This window comes from Sinocyclocheilus anshuiensis, unplaced genomic scaffold, assembly GCF_001515605.1.
Source record: "Sinocyclocheilus anshuiensis isolate Anshui unplaced genomic scaffold, SAMN03320099.WGS_v1.1 scaffold107, whole genome shotgun sequence".
NCBI lineage: Eukaryota > Metazoa > Chordata > Actinopteri > Cypriniformes > Cyprinidae > Sinocyclocheilus > Sinocyclocheilus anshuiensis.
Genome location: NW_015549584.1, coordinates 2226009 through 2242922, shown reverse-complemented (window position 1 = coordinate 2242922; position 16914 = coordinate 2226009). Strand labels below are relative to the sequence as shown.

Here is a 16914-nt window from a genome sequence, read left to right as displayed (position 1 = left end):
CGCAGCTTCAGCGTATATTTATAGTGTAGGGGGCAGGCGCTTCGGCTTCTAGAGAGCGTTTGATTGGTCAGAAGATTTGATGAGAAGATGAAGTATGATGTGACGTCAAAAAAATCGTTGAGCCGTTTTGGCGGAAGTGACGAACTAAAAGCTTTGAATGCTTGTATCTTCTAAATGCAAATTTTGTCACTGTTTTAGAGCACACTGCCTTATAGATAACCTTAAGACTAACATATTGATATTAACACCCAAAAAACTTTAATTTTGATTTTATGGGGACTTTACATAGACTGTATAAAAACATGGACGTAGTGTCCGTGACGTCACCCGTAGGGTTCCGAAGATAGTTTTTGAAGCTCAAAAGTGGGCGGAGGCGGCCGGTGCCATCTTGGCAGCGCGTCACCGCGCGTCACTCCCGGATAATCGAAGATGGGCAAAGAGGCGGGAGCTGGTTGTTGAAACCACGCCCACCTAGCTCGATGGTGGTGACAGCAGCGGCAATCCACCTGTCACTCAAGTGGCCACGCCCTTAATTATGCAGAACTTTAAGGCTTAATATAATTTAAACGGATGAGTTATAAAAAAAATTCACCCCCCTCACAAAATTAGCTATATAGACCAAAATCATTTTTTGAACCAGGCTGTAAACATGTTTTTTTCTGCTGTAAAGTTTTTTTTGCAGCCAGCCTCTAGCGGCCAGTTGACGAATTACAGTTTAAGTCACTTCCTTGTTGGCTTCACGAGAGAGAGCGGGAGGTTGCCGCTCGGGACTTTAAAGTTGCCAATATATTAATAGTACATCAAGCTTTTTTTTTTTTTTTCATTTCAGAAAAGTCTATTCACTGCAGTACAATAAAATGGCTAGTTCAGAAATAACATGTACATTTTCATGTCTTAAGAAAAAATTATTACCATTTTGCTTATCCAAGGCTTCAGATGTCAACTGCTTTGTTATTTTAGTTTAGTTCAAAAACAGTCTGTTATTCTTGATGTTGCAAACTGGTATTTACCTCTAATTTTAATTTGTTATCATAATCATAAACTGGTTTGTAACTCAAATAGTTTTACCATTTACTGCAGTTTGCTATTCTTCTATTTATTTACAGTACTTCTTGAAAAATAAAATGGGTTGCAGTTCAATTGTTTCACTGTGCCAGTATCCTTTTTTGCAGCAAAATAGACCATTTAATTGAGAAGGAGTCATTTTTTACATTTTTGTTTCAATAAATGCTCTTTTTGGACTATTTAGAAAGTTTTAAGTGAAAAAGTTACTGTATGTTAATGGTACATCAAGCTCTTTTTATCTCAAAAGAGCAAGGAAACTTTGATTCGTCATCATATGACCCGTTAAGTGATCCTGCAGTGAGACGAATGAGTTTTTAAAAGTTCTTTTTAGTCTCTCAATTAATATGAGATTGCATAAAAGCTGCATGCATAGGAATTAGAAAGAATGAGAGGAAAATTTCAGTTGAAATGGTGCATAGCTTGTCACATTGCTGGGCACTTGTGTACAATGAGAATATATCTGCCCAAATATATCTCTCTGTATCTTTCTTCCACCTTCACTTCACCTTGGTGTTTGAGTAACCGATCAGGCAGTTCCTGCCGTCTCTCTCGGTTTGCTCATCAGTGTGAGGACCATAATTAGAGATGCGCCTGCTCCTCCTGTGCCCTGTCCAAGCACTTAGCGATCTGCTTCAGAATGTCAACTCTCCTTTTTGCCTGATGCTCCGAGAGGAAGCTGATCAAAGTAGATGTAGACATCAGATGCTTTAAATTAGCTGACCTGTGAGGCCTGCCCTTAGAGGCCCGAGACACGGCCGCCAACAGCCACTTGTCATTCTGCATTTTGAGGGCCTATCTCTTTGGCTTTATCTTTCTGTTTCTCTCTCCGTTAGGGGAGACATGCCAGGTTGTGAATTCTTGTGTAATGATGGCCGATGACTAAACTAGCAGCAAAAGCTGTGCTCAGAAATCAACAACAGTGCTTGAAACGATTAACTTGTTTGTTGTTGGAATGAGTACATGTTGTATAAAGAGAGAAATGCTGGCTTGAGAGAGGATAGCATGACATTTTACATTCCAGCCTTTGCTCTCTCGCCTGATCTTACCTCAATGTGGTGTTAACCCTTTACAGGTCATGACCTTTAAGTCAGCCATATCGCTTGCAGGATTAGCGGCTAATTTAACGCTCCTTAAACGTCAACAGTATCCCTTTCATTGTAAAATTGCAGGTCATGTGAGGGGTCGAGCAGAAGTGAATTATTATGCCAAAGGAAGTAAAACTAAAATATACATACAGTACATATGTACTACTGTTCTACTACTGTTCAAAAGTTTGGGGTCACTTTTTTTGGAAGGAAAATACTTTTTTTCAACAAGGACCATTAAGTTTATCAAAACTAATGTTACAGACATTTAAATTGTTACAAAAGATTTGTGTTTCAAATAAAGCCTGTTCTTTATTTGAATCAAAGAATCCTGAAAAAAAATTGTGGTTTCCACAAAAATATTAAGCAGCTCAACTGTTTTCAGTATTAATAATAATTAGAAATGTTTCTTTAGTACCACATTAGAACAATTTCTGAAGGATCATGTGACATTAAAGACTGGAGTAATGGCTGAGGAAAATTCAGCTTCTCCATCACAGGAAAAAATTATATTTTAAAATATATTAAAATAGGAAACATTTATTTTCAATTGTAATAATATTTCACAATATTCTGTTTATACTTTATGTATATCTGTGCCAAAAGACAGTTTGGCTTTGACAGATTGTGGTTCCTGAAAACTACTTACAGATTGCTTTAAAAAGTTCCCCCAGTTTCCCCGAAACTCACTGAATAAGTTTCTTACTGGGGTAGAATCCAAATGTACCTGCCACTGGTAAACGTTAACTACGCTCACTTATGGGAGCGACGGAGTCATTGTTTGCTCAGAAACTCATCAGCAAATGTCAGTGCTGTTAAACCAGGCATCAAAAGGGAGGGAGACATCAGTGTAGGAGAGAACTGTCACGCTCCACCATTGTTACGAGTGAATGGACTGCAAAATGAGGCTTCTCCTCAAACCAGCAGTTCAACTACAGTACATGTACAAAGAGCAGACAGTCATAAGCCCCATTATGCTTTCTTTGCATCTATATCCCACCCGCTTACCCTTTTCTCCCGTGTGTGTACGTTGCTGCAAAAGCATTTGAGTATAATCATGGAGTTGACACAGATGTAGGCAATTACGCCGCTGTTAAAATATTTCCTGGAGAAAGGTGGTGTTTTGACTCTGCAAACAGTGGGTTGCAATCACGATCTAATTGAAGTCCATGTTACACGAAGAAGTGCATGGTGGCGTCATTCTTATAGAGTGGGATGACAGCCATGCAGAGAAAGGCAATGAGGCACACGCTGGCAAATTTGCTTCTCTGCTGTAATTGGTATCAGCTAGCAAACATTGATATAGTTATGTCTCATGTATTCTGCTGTTCAAAGTTTGAGGTTGGCAGGATTTTTTTAATGTTTTTGTAATTCTCTTTTGCTCACCAAGGCTGCATTTATTTGATCAAGAATACAGTAACAGTAATATTCTGAAATAATATTTCAATTTAAAATTTCTATTTTTATGTAATTTATTCCTGTAATGGCAAAGCTGTATTTTTATCAGCTATTACTCCAGTCTTCAGTGTTCTTCAGAAATCATTCTAATATGCTGATTTGATACTCAAGTCAGTATCAAGTAAGTTTTATGTCCTCAATAAAGGAAAAAATGCTGTGCAAAGTGTCAAAATCAGTCAAACTGAATATATTTGATGTGCAATGTAAAACTTTTACTTGGAATGAAGATGACAGATGTTGTTTTGTAGTGTCACATTTGGTGTGAATCATGTTTTGTATGCTCTGGAGTTTTTTGGGTGGGTGTAATAGGTTTTATAGAGGACTTAGATGTTACAGTGAATGTTTGTTAGACTGATGGGGTGCTCTTGCCCTCCAGACCTTTCAAACACTCCCACAGGGGCAGTTCATGTTCTCCTGAAGTAGCCTACAACATCTCATGACCTTCATGTCCAGGTCATTAATCTAGTCATGGACAAACACACACACATGTATGTCTACACTGAGGTAGGCCATTCCATGTACCGGACTTGGGGAAATTCAGAAGTGAAGAATGGGCTTCCTTTCAGTTCACAAGTTGAAATTTAAATTGAATTGGCCACACCCCACAGGAAGTTGAATTGGAATGACAGGAAGAGTAATTAATGGATTTGAAATTCAAAGAAAATTAACTGGAGTTTTATTACACACAAAAACACACAAATGATTACGTGATCAATTTTAACTAATTATGCCTGTTTTTTTCCCTTATAGATGTTTTTCTCAACTAATTAGACATATTTCTCTAAAGTAATTACATGTGATTAGAAAGTACTGTCTCAGCAATTAACCATCAAAACAATATAATTCAGCCGTACCGATTTCAATTAGCTATAAACACCATATTGTTTATAGTAATTAAAAAGTTTGGTATTTTAATTAATTGATTATATGTTGGTTATTCATTCCATTTGAAAGTCTGGGGTGTATTACAATGACAATTTGACGTTCTTTATGGGTGATAAAATAAAAAAATATTTCATTTATGCCTAATTTTGAAATGAAATATATATAAACATTTTTTTACATTATTTTTAAAAATATATTTAAAACCCATTTCTTGAGGTGGCATTTGAAATATTGATTATTAGTTTCATGTGATTTTTTTCTGATTTATAGGTAATTAAATAAGATACTGAAGATTAAATGTATGAGCTATATATGTATATATTTATTCATATATACATATTATGGTGTTCATGCAATCAGCCTGAGTTTGATTCTAGTTTGTGACATTTTCCAGTTTTCTTCTTCTCCTCTCCTATCATATCCTGTCCTTTCTTCTCTATATTATCAATGGAAGTGGCAAAAAGGTCCAAAAACTACTACAATGTGTCATTTAGTAAAAGATTGCTCAAGAGAGGGAAATTAGTGTATATATGTGGCTGTGTTCCAATTCACAGCATCTCTAGGCAGAGTTCACTAGAATAGCTCACTTAGCTTGACAAAATTCGTTCTTTTGGAATGCTGAAGTGCACTTCCCAGGGCACTATCTGGCAATTGGAACGTAGCCTTATTGTGTGAGAAATCTTGGCGTGTTTGACTGCAGTAAGGGAGAGACTCAGGAGCATAAAAGGACAACAGCACTGCCACTGAAGCCTGCAGCACGACAAGCCGCCTGTTGTGGTGTTGAGAATGTTGCTGTGGCGGTTGCCAGGCATGTTGACAGGGCATCATGACTGGCTGAAAGTGATAGCTCAGACAGGTGTGTGTGTGTGTGTGTGTGTGTGTGTGTGTGTGTGTGTGTGTCAGAGATACACAATAACATCGAGCAAAATATCTCAGCCTTAGAAATACCTTGCATGCACCCACAGGTGAGGTTACACCATTTTTCTCTCTCTCTCTCACACACACACACACGCACTTGATTCGAACAAGCTGTATCGATCATTCTAAAGAGGATTTTGTTCAGTTCATCAAGCCAGAGACCTGTGTCTCTATTGAGTCTCTGTCTGACAAGCATGAAGGAGACATTTTAAGCCACCACAGCAGATCGCGAATGACCCAGAAAAGTTTCTTAATTCAGTAAATGTGTGGAAAAATGATTCCACCTCAGCCAGACAGAGCCTGAAAACTCAACATCTCCATCATAGAGGCAAACCGTCAGTACAGGAGTGTTAACTTAATACAAATAAGGTAGTGTTTTTAACAGCTGGTAAAATACAGTCATATGCGGAGCACTGACAGACAGAATTTATGTCTTCAGCATGCTGGAAACATTAACTTGAAATTGGAGGTTTCGTGATTGTGGTGGATGCAGATGTCTTGCTTTGCAATTGAAATTGGCTAGACTAATAGCACCGGGTCGCTTTCTGAATTTATAACCCATGCTGGAAATGTCGAATATTTTTTAATGATTTCATTTGAGAGTTCTCGCCATTCAGCCCTAAATTGAGGCTATCAATTTACCAGCAAACCTTGTGTTACAGTAGAGCCCCCATCAGCCACATCTGTGGTATTGCAATGCAGTACACATTTCCGTACTTGTTTGATAAATTTAACACAGCTGAACCGACTCTCATCTGCATCCTCATTAGTGTTTGTTGGCAACAGTTGCTGCGAATGGGGAAAGCTATGTTGAAAAACTATGTGCTAATTGACTACAATTAATTGCGGCTGACTAGGCGGCGTCTGCAGAATGTGGAAAAGGTGAGCAAGCGACAATAGGCAACAGTGTTTTAGCAGCAGACCGTTTCTCTTAACATTGGGCTCCGGTAGGGTGGCTCATATCCTGAGCCTGCCCCCAGCTCAACGCCCCTCGTTATTTCGCACAGTCCTTTCTATTTAGTCTCACGTTAATCATCGTCAGACATTGTGGACTGTAGCGTGCACAATTATGTTGGAATTAGAAACTCTGAACCGGTGCCAGGAAGCCTTTCACCTTATTGCAATGCTATAGGCCATGAGCATGCAGCTCTCTCTTATTGAAAATTGTAGAAGAGTTAATTGAGAACACGTGCAGATGTACGGAAACCTGCTGGCTGTATATTGATCTGAGAGTTTGGCTTTTAAAGTGTAAGCTAAGAAACCTTAAATGTCTTCACTACTATCTTTCTGTAAACACTCTGCTTGGAGCCAGTTAGTTTAATGTTGTTTAGATCTGATTTCGCTGGGCTTTCTCATGAAGCTCAGGGTTGGACAAGGTTGGTTGCATTATTTACTCAACCGAATGTTGTTCCAAACTTTTTGTTCTGTGGAAAAAAAAGAAGATCTTTTGAAAAATGTTTTTGCGTTTTCGTTTACATACAATGAATGTCTATGTGGTCTTCTGTTGTTTTGGACCCCATTGACTTTCATTGACTTTCAAAGTATCATCTTTTGTGTTCTGCAGAAGCAAAAAAAAGTCATGAACAACAACATGAGAAAATGATGACAGAATTTAAATTTTTGGGTGATCTATACCTTCAAGGTAATAGCTGAACTATTGATGTTGTTTTAAACCTTTATCACTTATTTCTTCCATAGAGCAAAAATATGAATTTTAGTTTTATTCCATATATTGGAAGTGAATGAGGACTAGTGTTCCAAAAAGCTCCTAAATTACCAAAAAAGCATCATAAAAATAGTTTGTATTACTATTTTGCTATTCTCCATGTCTTCTAAAGTCAGCTTTGTTTGATGAACAGACCCAAATTTAAGTTGTGTTAAGCTGAGACTTAAAATGGGATTTAATGAAAGAAGAGTGCAAGAGTCAGGCCTTTTTAAATGAAATTATCCATTTCATATGAATTGGACTGATTTGATTCTCAAGTTCAACTTGGTTAAAAGCTCACTGAAAAACAATTTAAATATCAGTGTTTCTCCCTGTAGGAATGCCATCATACCAGCATCTAAAACTCAACATATGCTGGTGACCAGAGTTGCTGGTCTTTTCAACATGATTAACACAAAGCAATGGCAACAGTGAGGCTTGAATACAGCAAAAGATGGCTGACATGTCGAGAGCCAGAAAGGATTGGCAGACAGAGAATAGCCTGCAGTGTTTCTGCAGAGAAGGGAATGTGTGTGTATGTGTGTATGAGAGAGATAGAGAGCAAGAGTGAAGTCAAGAGAATACAAGACAGAGATAGAAAGAGAAAAGATAATGAGTAAAGTCAGTGAACCATAAGCCACTGCTACACACACACACACACAAATGCAAACGCTCGCATGTAAAGCCTCGTGCTAACATGAAACACTACGCAAGCTCACACACAGCAGTATCTAACATAGTGCAGAAACTACTGCATGAATAAGTGTTTGTTACATAAGCACAGCTGATAAGAGCCTATTTTCAACACACTAAACTCTTTCAGCCTTTGCTCGAAGGCCAGTTAATTAATAAACCTCAGGAAGGTTGCTTATTTGCTAGAAGAAAATCCATATTCCACCTGAGGTTTTTAATGACACGATCTCTACAAGAAACCGAACCCTGTTAGCATTTCATTAGCCGCCTCTCTGCTTACAGGTTGAAAAGAGAGACCGAGAGCAATAGAGTGATACAGGGAATAAAAGAATAAGGGTACATCCCCGGAGACAGACAGCCAGCAGAAGATGAAAGGACGTGGCACAGAGAGAGAGACAGAGAGAGAGACGAGCGAGAGAAGATGTGCACAGAGATGGAGAGCGATAAGCAACAAACATCAAACTGCTAGTGAATAGACCCGGGGGAAAAAAGAGGCAAAAGCAAGGCAGTTAGTCCCTGGGCTCTGAGTATTTTAGCACTTGGCCTATTGCCTTCCGAAAGACCAATTCTAACTAGACTGCTCCACCGCCATTGTTCGTCTGTAATTGGAGCTTCCAGCTCAAGACGTCCTCGCTGCGCCTCAGCCTGACAGTCCGGCTGCCTTCCATTAAGCTTTAATAAGTGAATGGGGAAAAAGGGGGTTTCTGTCACCCCGTCGGGAATGAGGAAAAGAAAGAAACCATGCCTGGGACTATCTCTCGCTCTCCGTCCGCTCCCGTCTGTGTATTTTGTTTCCCATCACGATAAAGCTGAGTGACTACAAAGGCAACATCTATAATGGCCCTGATCTATTCACTGCATGCATGCACCATCTTCTTACTGTAAAAAGGGATGGACACATTGCAGGCGAAAGCGGAGAAAGAATGAGAGGTGGCCCTCTAGACAGGCGGGCGTTTTAATGCATCTCTTTCATTACGGAGAAAGGCCCGTGTGGTTTGAGTAATATCTATCTGAGGCACCATCAGGGCTGCGCCCAGGAAAAAGCGACTCACGTATATACAAAGAGCGTTTGATGTGTGTTTTAGTGCTGCTTGCAAACAAAATTGTGTTTTTAGAGAGGCAGGCTCTCAGGGAGTTCTTCATGTCCTCAGATGCGCTTTCAAAAGATTTCAAGAGTTTACGATAAGGTTCAATTTGATGGTTTTACTTCTTGCAATATCATTTAAGTTTTAAAAGTACATATTTTTCAGAAAATCATTCATGACTCAAAAGACTATTTTAAGTTAAATAGGTTAAATACAAGTTAAGTTCTAGAGACAGCATGTGTGGCTGCAGTTGATTACCAGAGAATAGAAACTAAATAGCAAAACTAGATGTATTTTGTAGTTTAAATATTGAATCTTAATTTGCATACCAATCCAAATGATTAAGGATGCAAGATTAGAATTTGATTAGATTTACATACTATACAAAGTTTCCAGAATGCTACAGTATTTCCAATTGATTTTTTTTTGTGCATTTATTTATTGTAAAGCTAATATTGCCTAAACTATGAAAACATATATATATATATATATATATATTATATATATATATATATATATGTATAAATGAATGTATTACTAATATGAAAAAATTAATTCAATACATTTAAAACAATGTGTGTATTACAATGTTAGTACTATTATATATCATTTTATATATATGCTAAATAAGAGGCCGGTTGCATAAATTGTTTAGACTAGTCTTACAAGTTAGTCATCTCATTTTTTTTCTTCAAGACTGGTCATAATTTTTTTTAGTTCAGTTACATAAAAATGTACATTAGTCTAAGTTGAATCTAAACAATAAAACCGATTAGTCCTTGGCTAACTGCTAATTGGTCAGACTAGATCTTCAGACACAGTCTTAACATAGAGGCTAAGTTTATTCAACTATCCCAAGGATGTTTATTTTCACCAGTCTTAAATGATTGCCATTTGTCTCTATTGTGATACATTGGTTAAATATGTATATTAAAAAATATTTACTTTAATAAATGTTTTTAATATTTGGTTCTTAATACCTAATGCCTTGTTGTACTGTATTGTAAGTGTTGCTGGCACATTTGAATTTCCATTTTTTTCCACTCCAGAGTTTGTTTGAAAAGTTCACAAAGTGTATCACACAGAGAAGTGGAGTCTTCAAGCAATCAAACATCACTTCATCTTCCACCCCGTTACCTTATGCCACTGAAAGTAAACACCACAGTGCATGAACATAAACAACCTAGAAAATAGCATCATCTCGCATCCCACTCGTTTACCACATCCTTTCAGGACCCTGGTTCCTGATACATGATGGGGCCCTTGTGAATGCCAAGTGGGTTGTGACAGCATAAACAAGTCACTGTTTTAGTCAGTGGTTCGTGAAGTGAACTGCCCCATGCCAACGATGTTTATCCAACTTCTAACAGCAATGCAGCCACACGCCGTCAGCAGCAGTCAAAAAAGTTAATCATAAAGATGACGAAAACAAAAACTAATAGTTTACCACACTTTAAACAGCAGTTAGCATGCTGGGAAAAGATACACACACCTGGTATCTGTCTGCGATAGTATAAATATAATGCCCCCACACCACAAACAAAATAGACAGAGAGTGGTAGCAGGGCAGAGACAGAGATAAACACACAATGATGGAGGGCAGAGAGACTTGTGCAAGAGAAAGAGAGAGAAAAGGACTGAGGAAGAACCAGACACTGACTCCGCATCCACATGAATGCATTGATTGATTTGAGGTGTCGTTTCGGTAATGTGGTCTGTCCCTCCAACATTAATACTGAGAAGTAAACATGTATATCACCAGAAAATTGATAGGCACTCTGTCATAACATCTCCCAATTAAATGACATTGTGCTGTATAGTTCCTTTCCCTGGTGCCCAACTGCAGCTAATATATCATTTAATTCAGCAGAGTCTTCCACACAAACACCCACATTGAGGCAGCTATTATGAGCTAATTATCGGAGCGAAATTTCTTATTGATTGTGCCTCCTCTCTTCTCATTTTATTTGATTTCTTAAACAAACAGCTGCAAGTGCTAATCAAGGCTGTTTATTTTCACCCATGTTAAATGGTTACCATTTGTCTTTATTGTGATAAATTTGCCAGTTAAATTAATTTGTTTCAAGAGTGTTTCATCTGCTATGCAATTTCATGATGTTGATTCTTACTGTTGTGAGTGACTATAAGAACTTCCCTCCTGTTTTATTGAGTTTCCTGTAATTAATAAGATATTGCCTCTAGATTTAGATTTTTGGGTAGTTGAACAAAAACATTTCCTGAACCTATTTTTTTCAACATTAGATAGACAGACAGACAGACAGATAGATAGACAGACAGACAGACAGATAGACAGACAGATAGGTGAATGGGGAAAAGGATCACTTGCTGTCACAGAGCAAACTTTTCTTAAATTATCTGTTGCAGCAGTATTTTTATGACCACCTGTTTTGTCATCATCAATAATTCATTGGTGCTCTTCTAAGAACGTAAGTCTTCTGTCATTTCAAAGTGAATGGTATCCATTGCTCTCATCCGTCTGTACTGTGTCTTTAAAATCTATCACACCCAGGGCACCTTTTCAATCTGCAAATACGACTTAAAAGTTTCAGTATTTGTCAGAATTATTCAGTGCTAGATGTTTTCGAAAGTTAATGTTCAAAAACACGTAATTGATGATAGATGCTTTCAATCAGGAAGACCGTTATTACAGCTGTTAAAATCAACATCCACTTTAGGTAGCAATGAGTGCAATTAGTCTGCCATTTTCCTTCACTCATGCATTCTTCGACCTCATAAAAAAATTAAAAAAAATTTTTTTTTTACTTAAAAAAATAAACAACTCAATCTTTGTCAGTTATAAAAGTGTTCTTTATGCTCACTGTTATTCTTTCCATGTGTTTAGGTCTTCTGCAGGAGAGTTTCATCGAGGAACCAGATGGCTTGGTGTCCGTGAACTTGCTGGTGGTGTCAGCGGTTTCAGCGTTTGCCACTGGGGCGGCTTTGTCTGGTCTGATGGTGTGTTGGATAATGAGCCTCAAGCACCGCCAGCACTCCAGAGCCAGTGGATCTGGCATGGGGAGTCGTCGCAAGAGTGACAAGGAGCAGAGCATGCTGGGACACGGCCACAGCGGTTCCGTGATCAGCGTGACGCGTATCAGCGGCAGCGAACGACCCCACTCGCAGGTTGAAAATATGTTCACCAACGGCTGGCCAAAATCTGTAGATATCGACCCAGGACTTCCCACTCCAGAACAGACACCTCTGCAGCAGAAACGTCCCACTCCTAATGTCCATCTCACAGACTGCGATTGGGACCAGAGCCATACTTTCCTCACCCAGACAGGGATACCCTGCCCGGCGAACTCAGCAGTCATTTACTTGAGCTCCAAATACCTGCAAGGTGGGCGGCAAGAGGGATCAGGTGATGTTCCTCCTCATTCGGAGCGCCAGCGGTACCTCATCCTCTCCCATCCGCCAAATCAGCGGGAGCAGAGCGGGCGACCGTCCGCCCCACCTACTCGCAACTCTGCTGGTGAATACAACTATCCGACAACGCCTCAGGACTCACCTGACCGCAGGAGGGTGGTTTCAGCTCCTACCACACAGTCGGACTATGGAGAACATCTGCGATGGTCCCGCGATGGACTCAACTTCAATAGTAACAACGCGACTCCTTCTGGCCACCACCCGTATCCCATACAGCCACGCACTAATGCTGCGTTAATAAGGCCAGGTCACCACACTCAGCGAGGGCTCAATGAGATACAGGACTACAGCCACCTGCTGGTGAAAAGTATAAGTGAGCGCAACCCAAATGGCCAATGAGTGGTCCAGGCCCGTTCACACCCCTCAGAGTCCCATCACCCCCAAGACCCAGACTCCTTCTGTAATCCTGCACTTCCTGTCCTCTCTCACTGCCATCCAGTGTCTTTCAAGTCCCCCACCAGTGGCTGAGCTCTAGGACTACCGAGTGTGAGAGAACGAGAGCTTTAATGGTTGATGGTGTTAAAGCCGCTGTCCTCCCCTGCCTGTGGGGTGATGCCACTTAGCACGTTAGCGGCTTCTATCACACCCTGTCTAATGAAGCGGAAGGATCGCTTAGGAATAACGGCTGCGTTGGGTGATGGGAGGTGAAATACATAATCATAATCCTGCGAACGGCTACGTTGACTGTTTAGCATAGTGAAGCGGTTCCGGATTGTCTCTCTGTGTAATCTCAAGCCCTCTAAACCATTCAGTGGAAGTGATCTGTTTCGTTTTCACCTCTCTTGCTTTACATTTGCGACTGCGGATGCTTCTTTTGTGCATCCTTTGCAGACAAGCTTAAACTTCCTTGTGTCTGTTTGTATGTGTATGTGAGCCGCGCCAAAACGGGGATTAAAATGTGCTTGCCGGCTAGACTTGATGTGAAAGCAAAATGGCCGACCAACACTGGAGTTTCATAAGTGATCTGATGTCAAATGACTGACTACCCCTCCCTCTCTTAACCTATTATGTGTCAGGAAGCAATCAAGACAACTGCCATGTGACTTTAAAGACTTGTGTGCTGGAATATCAGATGTAAATGGGTCATGGAAAAGAGCGTTCGCCAAAAATCATGGAGGAATCAACCCATGCTTTCTGGACGGAGCATTGGAAGCACTGTGGAAATTACTTTATATTGCGTACAGGGACATATGTTGTTGGGTGGACCCATTTATTTTGTGGTGTATCTTAAAAACCAAGAAATTTTGTGCATTTTTTATCCCCTACACATGCTAGAATTAGAGCAGGGCATTTGCAACACTTTCTCTTTCTTTCGCTCGGCCTGGCTTCGTTCTCTGCAATCCATTGAGTCGAATGTGAGCTCAGTTGTCTGGGCCGAGTTGGGCCGCTAGGGAGCTGCATTCAGAGTGTCTCACTGACACTGGGTGTCTTTGTGTGGCCCAGCCAGAGAAGACCATCCTAACAACAAATAACCGTTAAAGAGTCATGGCCTAGCCATCAGCCCAGCCCAGGAGAATGTCAATGAGGAGCCAGACAGATCGGACCGCTCTGGGTTCCCCCTCACTGCCAGCCTTCACAAACCTCACAGAATCAGATGAATACAATGTTACATTTAGATGGAGAGCAAAAAAATCAGACCCACTGGGCTCCCGATGGCACTGTGCCTGCTTCAGCCATTGTTCAGTTTCCTCTGGCTCTCTTTAGATTGCTGTTTGTTTGTTTGTTTCAGGGTTGTAAACCCCACGGGAGGGAGAAAAGAAATAGTGTACTATTCAATTCATTCACCTCTCAGTGAACGACATTATCTCTGTTTTCTTCCCGTGAGGCAACGGTAATTTAGTGTGTGCTAGTGTGTCCACTAGAGGGCGGTAATGCACGTTGAGTTTTTTTTGTTTTGTTTTTTTTACTTAGTGCTCAATTTACTCTTTTTGCAGTGTGAGATGACACATTTCTGGAGTAATTACGTTGTAAAAATGTTTTGATTTTAACTTTTATTTAAGTTTTTAAAGAAATTAATACTTTTATGATTTCAGAAGGATCATAAGACACTGGAGACTGGAGTAATGGCTGCTGAAAATTCAGTTTTGCCATCACATATTAAAATCGTAAGCTGTTATTTAAATTTTTTGTATCAAATAAATGCAGCCTTGGTTAGCATAAGAGACTTTTTCAAACACATTAAAAAATCTTTCAGACCCCAAAATTCTAAACATTAGTGTATAACACTATACTTTGTTATATTTCCCTAGCATTAAATTACAAAAGAAATAGTAAACACTGCTGCAGTGGGGTTTCAAATACATCTTGTGAGGGAGTGATGGTAAATCTGACATCTTTCTCTTTTCTAACTGCCATAATCAATCCTTTTTTCTTCTTCTTTTTCTTCTTTAAGAAAGTCATGGAAATACAATATTGAATTTTTTCTTGTTTAAACAAATGGTAATGCAAAAATAACATTTGCTATGGTCTCACATTTATTTCTGTAGAAGTCTATCCTGCTATTGTTTATATTCCAAACCCAAAAATGTGAAAATGGTCCACGAGAGGGTTTGACATCAAATATTTGGTGGTCCTATAATCAACAATACTTACAACACTAAGTATATGTTGGTTTAAAAACAGGCTGTGTTCCAAATGAAAAGTCTGTTGTAGTGATAATAGAGAGAGGATTTAAGGGCATAGGGAAAGAGTGTGTTCTTTTGAATGTGGATGGATGAAAGCTCTGAAGCTGAACATTAAAGCAATTAATGTAGTGTATAATTTATAGGTTTTAAGTGCCAATGCATGACTGAGTTCAGAACTCAGTGCATAATTAATTTTACACAATCAACATTGTTGACGCAGCTTTTTAATTGTCACCCAGCTCATCTGTTGGAACTGTTGTACCTTCACACAGCCTGAGGCCCACCACTAAAAAAGGTCTGCCCACCCATGCATGCGCTCACCCTGCTTCCCTTTCGCTGGCTTTTCACTCTGTTACGCCATTAGGCGAAACATGCGTGATTACGCTAAGTCTATCTTGGCCTGATAAACCCTTGAGATGATCGTGAGAGACGTGCAGAAACACAGGCACCCACTTGCTTACTCACACAGCCAGATTTTACAAAGCAGTCGCCTGAAATGTGGGCAGCAAAACTCAAGCAGCGAGTCATCATTCTCGACCGCATCCCATATAAGTAACATTTGCCGAAATAAACCAAAAACAAGTAGCAAACGCAGGTGATGCTTATTGTGAAACCCTGTACACAAGCTCTAAACACCGCCTGGGTTAAATCGCACAAGATTTTGAGGCAGTGAAATGGAGTTAATTTGCTGCGGAGCTCTATAAAATGTGTTCCCGGGAAACGAAAATAAACGTTTCACTGTTTTCCTATGTCGTAATTCTCTCAAGCGAGAAATGGAATCGCCCGTAAAAACTCTGCTAGGGTTTTGTTTGGACAGAAATATACCTAGCTATGTTTTAGAGAGCTCCCTACTCTCAATTTTCCAATTAAAATTCTGTCTATGAACAGTGAGGACAGTTTGTTCGAGGCTTTCTCATTGTCTGGGCTGTTTTTCTTTCTCCGCTTTGTCTTTTAAAGCTCTGAGATTTTTTTTTTTTTTGACGTCCCCCAGCCACAAACTGCCACAGTTAATGGGCCACCCGACGAAATGTGCAAACACAAAGAAAGAAATGGTTTGTTTAGAAATGACATGCTTTCAGTATGAAACACCTGACATCTGACAAGCACAAATGCAGTTTGAATTTTTTTGTAAACTTGTAGAGAATATATTAGCCAGTACTGATATCTTCATTTTTATATTTGTTTGTTTGTTTGTTTTGTGGTAATGTTTTAGGTTGGTTTGAGTTCATGCAAGTGAATTGATTTGCTCTCTGGTGTGTGAATTTTTTTTCAACAATGACGATGATTATTCTGCACTGTGACCTGAATTTCAGTCCCAGACAGCAACATAGTGTTGGCCCAGATCCGGCCCACATCTGGCCCATGTGAAATCCATGCGGGCCAGATGTGGGCCGGATCTGGGCCGAAACTGTCTGCTGTCTGGGGTGTTTGATCCTGGTTTCTGAACTGTGCAAAGCCTTCGGATGGGAGTTGTTTCTCCTGAAAGAGAGAGAAGAAGAAAAACACTTTTGCAAAAGAGCCAAGTCTTCTGTTAACTGTGATGGACTTCTGATTTGTCTCGCACCGGAGGCTGTTCGTGTTACTGGGTCCATTGTCATTAAATGACAAGTCGTGTCCCCTTCAGTGTACATAATGATTTCAGTGCTTAAATGTAATTTAAGTGAACTATCTGCATGAACACAGCCTCGGTCTGGAGTCCACAGAGGTAGTGTGTATCAACATGACATGCTACTGTGTGCCCTAATATTGTCCACCAATCAGACAGTCACATGCATGCTTTCCAAATCTAAAGCACAAGTGCACATAAAGACACACAAGATCACAAACACATGGACAGTGGGGTCCAAAAGTCTTAAAATACTCTATTTTCTCACGCTCAAATTATATAATTACCATAATACTTTAAGTGAAAGGTTTAACTGAAAAATTGAGAATGTCTTTGTATACAG

The 16914-nt window shown here is 39.7% G+C and overlaps 1 protein-coding gene across 2 annotated transcripts in view; it reads left to right on the top strand.

Moving 5' to 3' along the window:
* Window positions 1-14330, top strand: part of LOC107657917 (semaphorin-6B-like) — a 145444-nt gene extending 131114 nt beyond the window's left edge. For both annotated transcript variants that reach the window (XM_016446230.1, XM_016446231.1), the window contains one exon: window positions 11758-14330. In XM_016446230.1, the coding sequence (XP_016301716.1) occupies window positions 11758-12680 (923 nt within the window). In that variant the 3' untranslated portion in view covers window positions 12681-14330. The remainder of the gene's footprint in view (window positions 1-11757) is intronic.
* Window positions 14331-16914: the final 2584 nt, after the last annotated feature.